Consider the following 18973-nt stretch of genomic DNA (forward strand, 5'->3'; position numbering starts at 1 on the left):
TATATATATATATTTTTTTTTTTTTTTTTTTTTTTTTTTCTTCTGCAAAGTAAGCTCCATTTTGGGGAACTAAACATACTCAAAAACTCACCAAACTTTGCACACATGTCAGAACTGGTGGAAAAATTTCGTATTTTATGGGTTTCGCGCATGGGCGTGGCAAAATGACTCGCTAGCGCCACCTAGAAAATTGGAACAAATTAGCCCCTCGTTCACGTTCAACCTACATGCACGAAATTTTCTGGGGACATGTATCATATCAAGACGCACAAAAAAGCCTCAAGAACCCATACCCTAAACTCAACAGGAAGTCAGCCATTTTGAATTTTACGGCCACTTTTGGATGATTTACACATTTCCTACTTTAATGAACTCCTCCTAGGGATGTAGTCGGATCGACGTCAAATTTCTGCTGTGCCTTCTAAAGGCATTGGAAAAGTTTCGTCAATGGGCGTTGATGATTCGCCATGAAACAGGAAGTTGTTGTAACTTCAGTGTACATGCTCACATGTGGACCAAAGTGTACATGTAGGATGAGAGTCCCGCCCTGAACACATGTACATGCCGACATTCACCCACAGTCATAGCGCCACCTGCTGGCAACAGGAAGTGACCTTTAATGAAGTAGCCCCCGCCGCACGTTTCACCTACGTGCACGAATTTTCTGTGGTACGTGTATCTTGTCCAGACGCACAAAAAAGCCTCTTGGAGCCATAGCCTAAACCCAACAGGAAGTTGGCCATTTTGAATTTTACGCCAATTTTTGGATGATTTACACACTCCGTACTTTAACGAACTCCTCCTAGGGATTTTGTCCGACCGACTTCAAATTTCTGCTGTGCCTTCTAAAGGCATTGAAGATGAAAAGTTGTGCTATCTGTGAGTTTTCGTCAATGGGCGTGTCCGTGGCGTGGCGTCAAAGATCAACTCTTCGCCATGACACAGGAAGTTGTTGTAACTTCAGTGTACATGCTCACATCTGAACCAAACTTTATGTGCTTGATAACTCTCCCACCCCGCAGACATCTACACACCAATACCGATTTATATTCATAGCGGCAAGTGCTATGTAGCTCCACATAGGGGACACAGGAAGTGACATAACACCTTCATGCGGCGTCGGAACCGCGTAGCAAATTCACAGCCGCACCGGCAGAGCTCCAGAATATGCAACTCGGCCGGCTCACACCTGGACGCACTACAAGTGCGAGGGCCCGCCCAATGCTGCTTGCAGCTTTAATTATTATTATTTTTTATATTGTCAGTAGTATTATTTTTCTCTATTCTTCTGTTATTCTTATACAACTTGCATTTGTTTATTACATATTTATATATTTCTACATCTATTTATGTCAGCTGTATGTCTGTCTGTGTGTGTCACCTTAACACCAAAGCAAATTCCTTGTATGTGTAAAACACCACTTGGCAATAAAGCTCCTTCTGATACTGATTTTTTTTTTCCAGTGTCTTTATAAAGCTTAGCCTACTACTGATGAAGAAAGTCACCCAAGCGGACATACAGGGAGAGAGAGACGGTAAAGCCCCTTTTCCACTGCAGTGTACCAGCTCGACTCGCCTCGACTACAGTCTATGGACTCGCCTTTTTTTGGTTTACCATTGTGTAAAAGTTGTACTTGTACCTGCTACCTGGTTTACATTGTGAGTAATGTTGAAACATTTAAACTTAAATCAATAGGCAGCTTTTTCTGCGTCGCTGTATGTCACATTTAATATTACGTCGCGGCAGTTGTGTGTGGTGTCGCTATGACGACCAGCTACACTGAGGTGTACTATCTCTGGGTACTATCTGCAATGGAAAACGGACGACGGCCAAACCGAGGCGAGGCGAGTTGAGCTGGTACTGGTAATGGAAAAACGGCAGAAGAAGCGGGGAACGCTGATGTGTTTGCAGCAGAGGTACGTTAGGTCTGTGAGTGTGAAGAGAACTGAAGGAGGCAAATTCAATAAGTGAGTGTTACTTAAGATGGAGAATGAAGTATAATTAAAACGGTGAAATAAGAAGCACGCTAAGTGTCACGATGTCTCAACTATGACTAAGCTAGGAGGGTCTGTGTGTGGATGACTGTGTTTTGTTACTTTCTGTTTTTGAGTGTGTGAGGCTGGCTGGTATGTTTTGGTTTTTCTGTCGCTCCGCCTTTCTCTCTCTCTTCCTTGTGGCTCTACCTAGTTTCTACCCTTGCAGGTTGGCAGGAGGCGTGACTGGTGGGGAAGCATGGGGCTGGCTCACTCACCTGTCTGGCAGACTGATTAGCACACCTGATTCGTATCATGTCTTTCTGTGCTGCTTCATAAGCCCTGCAGTTCTCCTCAGTCTTCGCTGGAGTGTTACGTTGTATATTGTAGGTCTCTAGCTGGCACCCAGCCTTGTTGCTACCTTGTACTCGCTGTTACGTTTTGTGGTTAATTTCGTCTCTGTTCTTTGGATTTCTTAGTCTGGAGAGAACGCCTCCCCTTGTGCCCATACCTGCCTGCTTCTCTGGAGGATTACACTCTGCCTGCCTCCCCTGCCTATCGTCGAGCCTGCCACGCAGCTGAATCACTCGCTCCCACCTTGTCTTGACTGCTCTTCAATAAACTCTGTGAAAGGCCTCCCGTCTTTGTCTGCTTCTGGGTTCTGTTTAAACCATATCTGACACTAAGTTACTAAAATAGTAAAAACATGCCTGCAAAAACCGCCTCCCTCCCCAGCCCGCTTACTGATATATATTTTATACTGGAATTTAGGGTGGACCCCTACCACCAGGGGTGGTGATGGCGCATAGATAAGATGCTTGCTTATGATGTGGGAGACCAGGGTTCAATTCCCACTGAAAGCCATTCACCAATGTGTCCCTGAGCAAGACCCTTAACTCCTAGTTCAGAGGTCACTAATAGGCGGACCGCGGTCCGGATCCGGACCCAGCTGCCGTCCTCTCCGGACCACCGACCTACAGCCCATTTATTATTGAGACTTACTACCTCGTGACGGAGCGTTTCTATTTTAACCCGCGCAGCTTTTCTAGCATTTACTGTACTGGTTTAGAGGACCAGGAAACTCACAGACCAATCGCATGTGCTCCAATCCTCTCATGTGACGCTGCTCAGCCAATCAAATCTGTGCATACCGATGCTTGCGAGTCGAGTCCGCGAGATTCACCAGAGATGTTTTGGAAACACACGCGAATTGAGGAGACGAAAGATAAAAGAGATTTCACATGACTTTTAATCAAGAATGTACAGATTTTTACATGTACATTCCTCCCACGGGCAGTTCAAAACCAGAATATCTCATAAATCTCCAATATGCTAGCAGGAGCTCACGTTTCTCACTGAACAACAGAAAGTAGGAAAGTGGTAGCTCTGTAAGAGGAAATGAAAGAGAAGAGGAGGCATTACAGCTGTTCATTTGTGTGTTTATTATAAAATTGGTTAAGACTACACTTCATCACTTCAAGCTACACTTTTTATTACATTTTTTCTAAAAATTAGGCACTTTAATTTAGTTTACTTAAATTTAGAAGTTATTATTTGAATAGTTATTTATTATCCCTCCAGTTTGATGTGAAAACTGACTGAAATATTATTTGATTTGACAGTCCGTTGTTGACTAAAAACATGTGTTGATACAACTATAGGTTATAGTACTGAATGATAACGCAAGTTCGTCGTTTTGATGTTCTGGACCTTTGCTTCGGGAAATTTTCTCTAACTGGACCTCTTTGAAATCTAATTGAATACCCCTGCCCTAGTTGCTCCAGAGGCGTGCGACCTCTGACATACATATCAGCTTTGCAGCGAAACAAGGATCATACCATTTTGGCGATATGGGGGTGCTCAACGTCTGATTGTACATAGAACTACCAGTTTTCTCCCAATAAGTTAATAATACCCCTTATTACAATATACATTTCAAAGTTTAATGCTGTAAATAAACATGTCAAAAGAAATGTTTTTAAAAGTGCCTGAATAAATCCAAAATTGTAACCCTAACCCTGGGTCGTCAGTGCACATGTGTAGGCGTTGTGTGTGTTTGTGTGTGTGTGTGTGTGTGTGTGTGAGTGTGTGTGTGTGTGTGTGTCTGTGTGTGTGTGTGTGTGTGTGTGTAGTAGCAGTGGAGGAACACTTGCTGAAGAGAGGGAGCAGAACCCCGTCTTCACCGTTATTGTGCAGAGTTGTCCGCACCCTGCGGGACTTTTGGATAATTTATCACCGTTGATTAACCACACAAAGAATATTATATCGTTTTTAAACAGCCAGCTACCTGAAATGGAACCGCGAGAAACCGCGACTTGCATTCAGCTGTGGGCAGCACGGCATGCACGCAACTCTGCACAAGACCGGTGAATGACAGGCGAGAGAGAGAGAGAGAAAAGGGTCAACAGTTAGCGCCAGTTTAGCTGGAAATTTACAGTGTAAGTTGAATGAATAGCGACTGCAGCTCTGCAGCTTTTCAAGATTAAAGCAGAGCCACCATGTGTCCCCCTTCCGGCTTGCAATCGCCGCACACAAAAACACACTTGATTAGTCGATCAGTCGACTATAGGCAGGACTTGACGATTCTGATTCGACTATGTAAATCCTTAGTCGGGGACAGCCCTACTGGCATTCTGCCTAACAGTACCGGGATATGCCTTTCTGGCCATATCGCCCAGCCCTACACACACACAACCCTTCACCTATGTCCCCGCCATGGCTGTGGATGGGGTGTGATCACACACCTAAAATACAAACAGACTCAATAGGAAATAGAAGGAGAAACCGAACAAACAAACAAATGTAAGTAGGCAGGGACATACTGGGATTGATCGGAAAGCAAACAGTGCAAAACATTAAAGTGGGTTATAAAGGGCTGCCATGTATGAAAATAATTCTCCCTTGAGCCTCTCAGTGCATATTTTATTTTCTCAAGACAGGGAGAAAACACAACATCTTTAAGCCACTGCAACATAGGACTACACAATAGAATAGAATTGAGGATCAGATGAACTGTGTTGGGTTGTAGTTTTGTTTAAAGTCCCACAATTTTAGGTGAACATAAGTAATCACACAAATAACAAAAATGCACATTTTCTTCTACAGCATTCACTCAAAATGGATGGGACAGCCTCACTCTAGAAGCTGTAAGTCAGCATCTTAACCTCATAGTCACTGTTAAAATTCAATGTGCTGCTGGACTAGTCAAAACACTAAAAAGTGTAAGTCAGTAGGAACAGTGTAAACTATTAAAGTGAGAAAAATAACACATAAAAGAGCTAGAGACATGTAAAGCACATGTGTTTGCCAGTAGACCGAGCAAAGATCAGACACAAGGACTAACTAGAAGAAAGCCAGCCAGGACTTCAGTAGAATCAATAAATACACAATTGTTGAATCCCAGCCCCGCTGTGAGGCATTCAATCTTCAGTGAGATTAATTGTCGTATTTTCACAGCGTTGATTTGCTGTAGCAATATACATATCTGTATTCCATAGCCGCCCCTAATGAATTTATCATACTGCCACCACTGTACTGTCTACACAGGTTCATTTCCGCTGTCAGAAGGGAGGTTAAGTACACTGCAGCTAACCTTGCAGCCTACAAGGTTCCCTGAGCACAGCAACAAATAGGCTACCCACAAATCTGCAGAGCTTCAAGAAATCATAAATTACATCAAACATGTCTCCCATCTATTTCCCTCCAATGAAATCCATCTCAGCTTCAGTTCTGAATGTGATGATGTGAACAGATATATGCTGCTAGGGCTTACAGTAAGGGCCTAGGTGGAAAAAGCCGGGAGTGGGAGAGTGCAAAACAGTGTGGCAGGTGTCTGGTCGGTCAGCTGGCAAGGCACTGCAGTAGAGCGCAGTGGGGCTTGAAGGGGATGCAGGAGGAGGACATGCTGGGTCCGAGAAGAGGAACAGGGAAGGCAGCCTCTTCATCATGGCAGATTGCCTGTCTGTGTGGTTCCCAGCACCCATACATTGCTTTCCCCCTCGTCCCCATATCCCCTCGATTGGTTTTCCATTCCTGCCCATCAGGGTGTAATGGAGTCCCTGGGTGTGTGGATGGATGGAGGTGCGGCCACTAGTGACAGCCCCTGCTTGAACGCCCTTCATTCCTCTCAAAGAGTCCTAAAACCTGCCTAATAGCCGTTCACCACACTGGGGAAATGGGCCTGTCTTCAGGTGGATCCTTCTTCATCTTCCCTGTTGCATTTGTACAATTTCTCACCACCCTTTCCTCATTTCCCGGATTGTTTGCTCTTTTTTCAACCTGTCTCCTTTGCCCATGTGTTCTCTTCTTCCTTTTCAGCACTGCGGACTGGTGTTACTCAACCCAGTTCACTTAGAAACCTGACACGCTTCAATGGGCTGTATCTGAGGCAGCAGGGTGCTTTGAAATCAGCTTACACAAACATATGCATATTTACATGTGCACGCACACACACACACAGATACATAAACATTGTTCTTTTCCATCTGATTGGCCCGTTGGTCCTTATTGCTAGAAACGCTGGCATCTCCGGGGAATTCCTTGGCTCTGAGTCGAGATTCATCATCAAATTCCACAGCATGCAGCCTTGAGTCACACTGCAAATATCTAAATTGACATCCTGATCATTTTCCCAAAATATTTGATTCTAAAAATATTTCATTAACAAATTAAATTAAAATTCTCTTAATCTGCAATATTTCACAGCTTATTTTAAACTTATCTTTATCTTTAGCTGTAGGCTAAATGCTTGTGGCAAGGCCTGATGAAGAGAGGACCTTATCTATACATCATGCCTTAACACATTATCCCCTGGTTAGAGCTATATGATTAATTGACTGTTAAGCAGTGGCAATCACTATCCTCCTCGTCTGGTGGATAATGTGTTTTGAATCAAGACTTGAGTTAAAATAGGGGTACAGGGGCTCTAAGCAAAGAAAATCAATCTCCACATTACTAACAGCAAGTTGTCAGCAACATCAAAGTCGCTTGCTAGATTTCTTATCTGCAACCAACAGCTAGTATCAGTCACTCTGCTGGTCGATTAATCCCAAAAATAAAAACAGAAAAATCTTTCCTACATATATCTTTGCAAGGCACAGCTTCAAAGACTCTATGAGCCTCACAGCTGCATCACTTTCAGTTTGGCTCTGCGGGAATCTCTCAGGTTTGCCCTGCCAGTAACCCTGGGTACTAATCTACTTGGAGTCAATTTAATGCCAAACTGGCACATTTTATCACAAACTATGACACAAATTGATTTACTGTAATGGACATTGACACTCTTTGTTTGGGTTTGTGGTAATTGTTAAAGCTGCGCTAATCAATATATTTTAATAACAGTGAATCAAATGACTGTATGTAATGTGAAATAGGTCGCTTGCAGTGATTAACCTCAGTGTCTTTCAGCTCATTGCTTTGGTTTTCCGGCTGCAACTTTACAGTTTGCTTCAGTCTCACTGCTTTTGTGAGTCTCATCTCGTTGCTTCCAACCGCCGCAGGCATTTGTTATAATTAAAGAAAGCTCTGATAAACCCACTGTACGTTACCTGCCCAGCGCAAAATGGCAGACAATGTTAGCGAATAGCTGAAGAACATATCAGCAAATTTAGCAGATATTTTTCTCAGGAGTAACCAAAAACAGAGTGAGTGAGTGAATGTTGGACTAACTTTCATCAAGCCACAAACCCGACTTCAAATGAATGCATCTTCTTGATGTCAAAATATGCTGTTTGCAAACACATTCATCATAACAACTTTTTATGGTGATAATATATCAATGTTGTGTTCACAGCTTGTATTAAGTGCCCCAAAGGGTCCAAAAAAACAAACAAACAGTAAATTCTCCTTAAGGTTCTGTCTGTTTATAATTTTCCTGTTTCCATCATCAATTCGTACGAAAAACTTTTGTGTTATAGTATTATTCTCCATGCATGCGACTTTTCTGTGTTGCCATCTTTCATTGGGAACACCTTGATTCATGGTTGTGTTTCATTAAGTTCAAGAAGATAATCTAGTTAAAAATACTCCCTCAATTCCCTCTACTCTACAAATATTCTCTTCACAAATAAATACAGATGTATTACAATATTATATAATAGCAGCTAAATTCAACAAAGTTTTGCGAAATGTTAATCTATTACATTTAATCCAAGGCACAGGAAATTATTAGAGGTGATGTAAACAACTTAGAATCTACTAAACAAGCTGGAACTCAAAATTGGATGGATGTGTCTTTTAAAAGCATCTGCTCAGGGCCGTGGCACTATTGGTGTGGGAGTGAAACTAATTACATTAGAGAATTGTGAGGGAGGGAAAATCTCAGGCAAACAATAAAGCCCAAGGTAACCGCTCTGCTTTTAATAATCAGATACTCCACTGTAAATAGAACTAAATACGATGGTGGCTGCTGTGGAGAAAGACAGGCGTGTGCCGGTGGGAGTGAAGGGTGGGTGATGAGAGGGACACAGAGATAGGGTGACAGAAAAAAAGGGATAGAACGGAGAGAGGGAAAGGGAGTAACTGACAGTCTGACTGACAGAAGAAGAGCGCAATGAAGTGAGCGACATACAGTAGGGGCTGAGACGGGGGAAACAGGACAGGAAAAGAGAAAAACATAAACACACATATTAAGCATAAACAGAGAGCGAGGAATGGCGAGGGGGTTGCAGTCAGCACCCATTAAATTGCCTCACTGAATTTGGCAGTGTAAAATTTTATTCTGTTGTCAGATGCAATCTGTCTCATGTTCTCCCCATTAATGGTTAATTTCTCAAGACATACAGTTTCAGGGGATTCAATAACAGGATTCAATAACAACATCAGCATTGAGCTTTGTTATTGTTTGGTCTCTGTGGGCTACAAATACATTTCAAGATAAAGCCGAGTATTGTGGTTCTCATTTATTATTAAGAAGACGCAGTACTTATTTGCTATTAGAACAGGAAGTCAGTTGTTTATGCTGTATTCATTATATAATGACTAGAGCTGACTACTGGACTTCAATACTTTTTGGATACCAACTCAAATATGTGTATAGTTTCCACTGAATACCTGTTCAGATTCTTAGTTAGTGTTAAGGGAGGGGGTTCAGGTACCAAATAGACAATGAAACACAATCCAGGAAGTAAAAGATGCTTGAGTTTAAAAGCTTATCAGACACGAAAACACAGCTGAAAAGTTATCAACATACAGTAGGGGCTGAGACGGGGGAAACAGGACAGGAAACGTTATCAAGGCACCAATCATTTTATCTTCTGCCACTGCAATACTGAGGTGCACAGGAATCCAGCATCTATGTTGCAAAATAATGATGTGGTGTGGTGTGCTGCACCGCGGCAAAAGTTGAGCTAGCTTGAGCTGATTTAGATATTTCCTCATTTAAATACTAACCATCTAACCTTTGGGACTGTAAGTCTTTTGGGCAAATGTAAAGTTGCTTTGTGTTAAGGGCTGTGCAAAAATGACTCAATGGAATTCAGGCCCATGAAGCATGTTGGCAGCAGTCTTTCAAACAATACCCAGCCCTAGTAATGATGAGCCAAAAAATGTCCTCACTTAAAGAAGAAGTTTTCTTTTACCTATTTGTACATTCCAACCATAAAAGGTACAACTCTGTCCCTTATTTTTTTCAGTTTGTGTAGGACACAGAGAGTCCCGCTCATTCTGGCTTGGATCTCTCCGCTTCTCTGTATGTATGTGTGTGTGTGTTTCCTGCGGTGTGACAGAAAGTCTGGCAGGTCTGCAGACAGAGGTTTGACAGGCGTTTAATGAGGAAGCTCTCACAGGACACAGGCTTTGCACAAGTAACACACACACACACACACACACACACACACACACACACAGTGAGCAGTGGAGAAAAATAGACACCTTTGTTTGGCAGTAAAAATACCTTAACCCAATTACAATGAGCTTACAATATACACTTGCCTTAATTACACTGAGATTGCACTCTGATCTGCTCAGATTAGCTATTAAAACGAGGAATAAAACGAGCCGGCACATTTTCTGACGGCCAAGCCAGTGATGCACTGTTGGCAGCTTGTTGGAAACAGCAAGGGGCTTTTCATTGCTTTGTATGAGCTTACCAATAACCTCTGATAACCCCTCTTCAATGGGAAATTTGAGGTTACATTGGGAAAGGCTGTTTCAAATCTGACCTGGCATTAGTGAGGAGACAGTTGCTCTGAGCTAAAGTGAGGGCGAAAACTAATTTCCTTTCCATCCAGTCCAACAAGCTCTGGGTTGCCTCGGTTGTTGAGCTGACAAGTGCCCAAGTCATTCTGTTACCTGTCCGCTGTGAACCTAACACGAGCCTGCCGGGAGGGGGTCCGAGTGAGGGGAGGTGAAGAGGAGGTGGATGTGCAGTAGTGCCATATGGAGAGCAGAGACATAATGAGCAACTACATCTGTTGGCTTGGACTCAGAGGGGCAGCAGAACAAAACTCTGTTTAATAAAGTACCACCGCACTTTTATGGGTCTTGGAACGTGTCAGGCACGGCTGTAGGAAAGTTAGCATTAGCGCAGTTCATCAGCGTTTGAAGTGACTCATTTACATTAACACACGTTGACCTGACTATCAATTAGCACACAACACATGCTTGGCAGAAAGAATGAACTGTCCTTGAAAACGCTTAGCACCGCAGCCAAGTGAACAGCAGCCATTCAGTCTCAGTCAGCTGAATACAAGGTTAGCTGAAGCCAGACGGACAACAGTTTGTTTACCATCAAAAAGTGGACATAGCTAATCAGTTTGGTGATCACCAATTGTAGAAAACTAACCAACAGCAGAACACAGTATGAAGTAGAGTATGAAGCCTGGCTGGATGTAGCCTACTGCAAGCCAGAGAATTATGTTGGCCACCAAGCATTAGAGAACAGATGCTGTTGGAGACATTGTCCATCAGTCAGCAAGTGTGATGCCAAGGCTGGAATGCTAGAGTGGAGTTGGCAACGACGGCATTACAGGGTGGCAGGAGATGGAGGAGGGCAGGTGCTAGTCTATTATGTCTACCTGATCCCCTTTTGAACCAAAAGGTTTATGGGGGATTTGGGACACCAGCTGTTGGCATTCAGAAAAGGCAGAATAAAATCCGGTGGGGGAGAAAGGGAGCAGATGAGGCACTGGAGATAGGAGAGGCCGAGTGTCAATGCTGCCCTACCACCAATCCCCCTCCCTGAACGCCAGCTCATCCACATCCCAGCCCATGCAGCCAGATCTCTATTTGTGGTAGTAATGATCCCGCGTCAGGTCCCTGCGGTCAGAGCAGAGGCAGACCAGTGATAAAGATGAAGTGGGCTGTCGATCCCATGGTGCCATTTCAGGAGAGTGGAACATTGACCACAAGACCTCTATCTCATTGATCAGCCAGTTCAGAGAGAAAAAAGTTCCTTTCCTCCAGAGAGGCTTGTTCCCTACTCCACTGCTCTATTTCAGAGCAAATGTCTTTGTGAAAAAGAAAGACATGCTTTTGAACTCCCCTGTTTGTTTGGCTACCAGCTGTGTTGGTGTTATTGTTAGCAGTGGGATAAAAAACAACACTCATTTGATTTGGTGAGCTGTCGCAAGCCCCCTACCAGATTAAATTAAGCACAATTTACCAGTATATGTCGTCTTAAATGCCCACTGCAATTCTATTTGTGTTTACCAAGCATGGAAAAACATTTCTGTATTGTTGCCTTTAAAAAAATCAGTTTTTATTTAATCTAACAGTGGGCTTAATCCAGTTCTGGGAATCTAGCCAAATGTTTGACTTACACCGTCCAAACAAAGCACAGCTCAACTTTCCACAACAGAACTGGCCAACAGTTGGCCAACAAATCTTCGAGAACCTGGCATTTGAGTAGAACACAAACATGTTGATAGAGAGACAAAAGACTTGAATGTTCTCGATGAGTTTCAGTTCACAGAGTGAAAACAGCAGTGCATTAATTCAGCGAGCAGCTGGCGGAAAGCTGAGTAATATCAGCTGGGTATTGTCGCCTTCCGCACAAGACAAAATTCCACTACTTGACACAGCTGACTAAGACGAAACAAAAGCAACATTGTAATATGGAGCAGAGTCCCTTTTCATACACTTGATGACAACAATCAGCTAAAGTGAAATCCATTTTGCTTTGCTGCTCACCTGGGAGTCGCTCCTCTCTTTCATCTCAGGGATCAAATCAAGAGACTGCTTCCTGATGACAAGATAGTGGATTTGGATATGTACATGGTGGTTATGGTGGTGTAGTCTTGACAAGACAGATCAATGGTGTTGTGAGAAAAGGGTCGGCAGAGGCGCCGACAACAGCTGTGCTTTTCTAATTCTGATCAGGCACAGACAGAAGCACCTGCGTTTTGTTTGCAAGAACACTAAATAGAGGAATCCTGTACAGAGTGACACCCAGCTTAATATACACGTTCTTTCAATAAAATGTACTTACAGATTTGTGCAATGTACACACAAACCTTAGAGAAATCATGGTGTTGATGATCTATTATTCATCATTTCAATTAAATTAAACTCATTATAAATCATTTTGTGCCAATTGTGCCATTTATGCCTGACCTCCTTAAGCAGTTACAAGCATAAACACAAATCACTTGTACGTGAAAACGTTTTGCTTCTATGCACTAAATTTGATATGAATATAATATGCCGGGCACACTTTTTATTATTTACTGTAAAAGCTCATATTTTTAAATAAATATAATTTAAAATAATTTCTGTCTGACAATCCCTATTGGATAACTAAAAGATTCAGAGTTAAAGGTTCAGTGTGTAATATTTCTGAGGATCTACTGACAGAAATACAATACAATATCCATAACTATGTTTTCAGTGGTGTATAAAGACCTTACATAATGAACCATTATGTTTTTATTACCTTAGAATGAGCCATTTTTGTCTACATAACCGTGGGCACCCCCTTCTATGGAGGTCGCTATATTTTGTTATCATGTTTCTACCGTAGCCGACAACGAACAGCGAGTAGAGCGCATTTCATCATCACGGCGTTCTTATTCTGCTTGTATAATTCCGGCAGTGTAGACACCCGTCACTACATTAAATACATACATAGAAGAAGAAGAGGGAATAATAATAATAATATTAATAACCGAGAACGTGAGGTGTTTCCCCTGTCAGTGTTGTGATATATGTAGTTGCATTAATTTCATGTCGCCTATTCTCCAGCCTGTGGGTTGGCTTTGCCGGTTACATTAGTGTGACAGTCAGCTGATCAGTAATGTTAATTGGCAATAAAACCATAATGTTATCTTAGAGCATGGAAGCATCAGCCAGCTAAACCTTTACTGCCCTGGTAGAAGAATCATGTAAGGTTAGTTGCATTGGTTTATTCTCCAGCACTGGCTTTGGCTTGTGGTGTAAAATATGTAGGCTAGTTGGATTAATTTCATGTAGTTACTCTCTCTCCAGCGCTCTGTTTTGGTTTTGTTCGGTTATGTTTGTGAGACAATCAGCTGATCACTAATTGGCAATAAAACTGTAGGTCAGAAAAGACAGCTAAACCTTTAGCTGGTAGAAAAAATCTGTTGGATTAGTTTTATGTAGTTAATCTCTCTCTCCAGCACTCTGTTTTGGTTTTGTTACCTTCATGAGACAATCAGCTGATCACTAATTGGCAATAAAATGGCAGCTTCCAGCATGGAAGCTCAGATCAGTCAGCTAAACTTTTACTGCGCTGGTATAAAAAATATGTAGTTGGATTGTAATTTCATGTTGTTATTCTCAGCGCTCTGTTATGGCTTTGTTACGTGGACAGAAATGTGCCGTTACCTTCCTCAGACAAACAGATGATGAATATTATTGGCAATAAAACGGTAACAGCAGGGAAGCTCAAATCAGCAGCTAAACTTCATATTTTACTGCCCTGGTAGAAAACATGTATTTCTTTTTACTGCTAATGGTGATATATAACAAGACCGTGTGCCTATCAAGTGACCAATAATGAATACTTTCCAAATTTGCATTAAAAAAAATGTTTTTTTTTGGATAGGGTTTTGCCACTGTGCACACAAATGTGTAATTTGTATTTTCACATTAATTTGTATGTTTACATTAAAAACGTTGCACTGTTTTACCTCAAGCTGAAATTATGGCTGTCAGTACTACTTTGTATTTCTGTTGTATTTTAAAAAAATTAAAAAAGACATTTTGGTAAGATTTGCATGATTAAGCAAAGGGAGAGGAGCCTTGATCCTCATTAGCCAATGCCTTTGTAAACATCATGTATTATGTGGTTTATAATGGACTATGGTGCAGAAACAGTGAGGTTTACATTGTCCTGGTATCTGTCAGTGGTCATACTTGATGCACTAGATGTGATTGAGATGTTCTTCATTTACTTTGGTATGTTAGTTCAGATGAGCCTACCCTCCCAAGTTGTAAAATAATGTATTACGGGTATTAAGAGTATGAGACATCATGTAGCACTTCATTTCTTGATGTGGCTGTTGTTTATTAATGAACAAGCAATAATAATATTCAAAAAAACAACAACATGGTTTTACTGAATAATTAAGTAAATATAATTTATTAATATATATCTAAAGAAACCTGATTTCTTGACTGGCAACTATCTAACTATCTATATCAACTATGCTATCTCATAGATGACATCTTTGTTCTGTCTCAGGCACCGTAGCTATACTACTCGCTTGGATAGGGGAGGGGGGTTGCAATTCGCAATCCTCACCACAAGATGTCACTATAACTTACACACTGAACCTTTAACTTTCTATACATGTGTTCTTTAAACCTTTGAACAGTAATTACAGCCTGTCTGATTAATTGGCACATTAGCTTATCACAGATATATTGGTATATGTGCATATGTCTGCCAATTAGTAACTAATTTCACTATAGAAATGTCATGTGACAAACAGTCTCCTTTACATTGTTTGTCCACCAGAGAACCAATGACAAGTAAATTATTTAAATGCAAAAGTATAAAAAGTGGTCCCAGTTGTTTTTTTATCAAAATGCATTGCTTATATTCTCTGTTTCAGTGAAAAAATTCACAACCGCCCATATGTTGTTAGATTTCAAATCAAACATTGATATCGAAGTCTGCTTTAAAAATCCAGAGTTAGATGGATTATAAAGATAATATAAATATATTTAAAAAGTATTTACTGACAACACGATTTTCACAATGCTAACAAACAAATGCAGAAGACACCTGTACACTGCTCTCCATGTGATCCTCTTCACACTAAGTGGACAGTGTTTTGAACACTAATTAGTTTACCATCCCAAGCAACACCTTCACACTGCATTCCACAAGTTTGATTCTCAGATGGTGCTTTGGTTTAATGAATGTAATAAAATTATCTACAGTATTACATTGAAAATTTTGAAATGACAGTGAAGGGAACATCCATAGACATCTACTGACCTGATGTTAAGTAGCATAAAAAGTTTATAAACTCTAAACTCTCGCAAACAGTAAACCTCTTCTGAAATCTAAAAAGGGAAATAAAAGTGTGAAGTATGACGCACCTCCACTTCTGAGAATTCTTCAGCTGAGCTGAGCCATTAAACCTTTTTTTACTTTCACTGCCAAGTCTAAGATTTAATTCCTAAGACTTTCCAACACACTGGCACAGACAGATGCACACAAATACATAAAACTAAAATAGCAATTTAATCTAAACAGAGGAAGTCTTTCTCGTATTCCACTTCTTGACGTATCTTTCATAAAACAAAGGAGAACAAATGCGATGTTTATTTCTTTGATTCCTAATGAATCATTATGATGGTAACAAATGTCAAGTGGAGAGCCCAAAAAACAAAATGGATAAAAACTTGAGAGTTAACCTAACGCCATATTCTATTGAAAGTGGCAATGAAAAGCTCATTTGCATTACATTTCAATGCATTCTGTCTTTACTGAGTGGAGAATGTGAAAGAATATTAACTCTGAGTTGGAAAAAATGCAGAAATCACATTGAGATTCAACAGGCACCTTGCTGCTCCTGCACTACTATGAATAAGCAAGCTGCAGCTTACATTTTCCAATTCATACTACATACATCACAGTGATGTGGCTCCTACTCCAGCTGGTCATACTGCACTGAGAAAAATGCAGATCAGCTCTGCTTAATCAGATCTGATTACTGGTTGTGGCCATAAATGTGTCACTTGCTGCCAAAACAACATTACTTTTCGCCGGAAAGTGTTTGATTTTACATATAGTGGTTTTAAAGCCCAATTACAGTGGAGAGCTGAACCATAAGCTGACCCCCCCGAGCAGAACAAGACTGACACAGCAGAACTAATACCACTACACACTCGGACACACAGATTCAGCATAAGACTGATGGTGGGTGATTAGGGAGGCAGAGGGAGGGAGCAGGCTTTTGAATGCCATTTCCTTCCTATTTCTATTGGTTTTTGTAACAATGGTGGATCTTGACCTGGTAGTCATCTATAGCTGGTGTCTGAGAAGGAGTTAGGTACAGGGGAAATAGCAGGAAAGATACAAGTGGAGGGGATGAAATGAGAAAATAAGGAACAAGAGGAGACAGGAGAGGAAAAGAAAGAAAGAGGTGAGAATAAGGACCCAAGAGTGGTGAGAGTTGAGGCTTGTGTAAGGGCAGTAATAGCAGATAATAGAGGAGGGACAAAGGTAGGGAGGTCAAAATCGGATAAAAGTATGATAGCGTGAAAGGAAAATAAAAAATGAGAAATGGGGCAATCAGTAGATGAAGAGGAGAATAAATGTGTGTAATGAGTGTAAATCAAATCAGCATAGGATAAAGGTGTTATATTGACAGAAGAATGAAGGTTATTCATTGAATCTCTCAGTTGGTTTATGAAATTAAAATGGTCTAGGTAGTATTTTAATGGAAAGTAAGGCAAGACACATCTTGCCAGTGCTTGGCAGGTCTCGTTGAATTGCAGGAAGACTTCTCAACTTCCCCATCAGGGCCCAACTAACCAAATCTGATCAACACAACTTTCTAACGATGTAATCAGATGAAAAAGTTATTGCAATTTCTGGCACTCCAAGCTAGCAAGCTAAGTGTTGTAGCTACACATTGTGGCAATGAAAAAGGTGAAGTGTTAAAAGTAATATCAAATAGATGTAGAATATTTGTTAATGACAAAGAACAAAATCGTGAAAAAAATAATACTGATATTTAAATCAAGGTCCACTTACTAGCCTCATTCCTGAGCTTTCAACAACCTCATGGTTGCTCTGTTGTAATGGAGAGATTCTGTTGTCATTAATTCACCACCCCCTGTTCTCATGGGACCTACGATACATACTTAGATCATGACAACTGACCAAAAATATGCTGATAAAGACTGTCAGATGCAGTTGAAAGCTGTAGAAAAGCTAATAAGTGGACATTGAGTTGAAAAGATGCCGTTCTGCTGATCCATGTAGCATATCTGTTTGATTCATACATGTAGACACAGCACCAGGCAGTGTAAAATGATAACTCGGGTTATTTTAAACACAGTTACTTTATCTCTAATTGTTGGAAACTGCAGTGCCTCCAGCACAGCAATGCTACTCTAAACTCTAAAGCTGATAAAATGTTCAGCCATTGCTATGATTAAAAGAAAAAGAAAACAATATTTTATTTTATTAATATATTTTTGATTAAAAGAAAAAGAAAACAATATTATGCAATGGTGTGTAACAGTGCATGAAATTTGTAGCATATGACATTATCAACTAATGTAAAATCAAAGGATTTATCCAATAACAGCCAGATTGGCTGGAGCCAATCCCAGCTGACATCGGGCGCAAGCGGGGTACACCCTAGACAGGTCGCCAGTCCATCGCAGGGCCACACATAGACGAACAACCACTCACACCTAAGGACAATTTAGGGTCGCCAATTAACCTAGACTGCATGTCTTTGGATGGTGGGAGGAAGCCGGAGTACCCGGAGAGAACCCACGCAGACACGGGGAGAACATTTGCAAACTCCACACAGAAAGGCCAGGGAAACCGGGGTTTGAACCCACGACCTTCTTGCTGTGAGGCGACAGTGCTAACCACCGCAACCCCCAATGACAGCCATGTATTATTTAATTATTTTCATGACAAAATAAAAATGCAGTGTTTTGCTTAAGTGTTTATCACGGCCAGAAGTGAGCTATTGATTTTATAAAACGGTTACCAAGTTTGGCAAAAATAAAGTAGGCTAACAGACGCACTACAATTTGACTTTATTTCATCAACAGACATTTCTTTATGAATACAAAAAGTAGTTCCACCAGGCTGCCGGTCGGCTACATAGCGCGTGACGATCTATTTGCATGTTGCCGTTTATTGTGCAGCCACTAAAAAACTGTCCAGCGTCAGTAGATTGACTTTGGTAACTTGAACTTGGCCATATAATAATATGCTTGCTACTGTGTGTCGGCGGCCAGCAGTGTGTAAACTAATAACACTTGAATGTTATACCTACCATAAATTGCGTCTCTCCTTGAGCAAAAGTCTTTGAACAGGCTATTGAATCTTAAACTTTGTTGCAATATTGCAGACATCTGTTCAAAGGAATTCGACATCATACCCATTGTATACGCACATTATATCACTACTATGAACCATTTAGATAGCTTGATTTGAGCTACCTGTTTTATAAATTTTATGATTTAATGTTTATTGTTACTTTTAAACTGTGACCACAACATTTATTTTATTTCTTGGCACACAAATTTGTTCACTTGATCTAACCAGGCAGGGCGGCTTTCTATAATTCAAATTACCAGAATAAGAACCAAGCATGGTCATCACAGTAAAAAGAAAAAGTAAAAGTAAAAATTTGTGTATTCTCCTTTATCTGGGTATTACAGAGCAGGTACCATATTTGGATGATACTGGTGTCCATGTATGAGAGCAAAGCTGAGCAGAAGTTGGCTGTACACGAACAGATGTGGTGTGCTGGCTTTGCTATGACCAACCGTGGTGCAGTGTCTGGCACAGAGATGGTCTAAAGTGAGTGCAGCTACCGTGTAAATGGTCTCTGGC

At 41.0% G+C, this 18973-nt stretch overlaps 1 protein-coding gene across 12 annotated transcripts in view; it reads right to left on the reverse strand.

The window, feature by feature from the left end:
* The window catches only part of grik4 (glutamate receptor, ionotropic, kainate 4), a 353258-nt gene that overhangs the window by 94287 nt on the left and 239998 nt on the right, over positions 1-18973 (reverse strand). For 10 of the 12 annotated variants that reach the window (XR_006828758.1, XM_046073784.1, XM_046073783.1 and 7 more), the window contains one exon: positions 4262-4327. The exons of 1 other annotated variant lie outside the window; for it this stretch is intronic. Coding sequence is in view for 10 of the 11 variants with exons in the window: in XM_046073784.1 (XP_045929740.1) it covers positions 4262-4327 (66 nt within the window). In the remaining variant the exon portion in view is untranslated. Of the gene's footprint in view, positions 1-4261; positions 4328-12102; positions 12217-18973 lie in introns of those variants that run through there. One more of the 12 variants, XM_046073788.1, reaches the window with a different exon arrangement.

The sequence above is a fragment of the Micropterus dolomieu genome, linkage group LG17, assembly GCF_021292245.1.
Source record: "Micropterus dolomieu isolate WLL.071019.BEF.003 ecotype Adirondacks linkage group LG17, ASM2129224v1, whole genome shotgun sequence".
NCBI lineage: Eukaryota > Metazoa > Chordata > Actinopteri > Centrarchiformes > Centrarchidae > Micropterus > Micropterus dolomieu.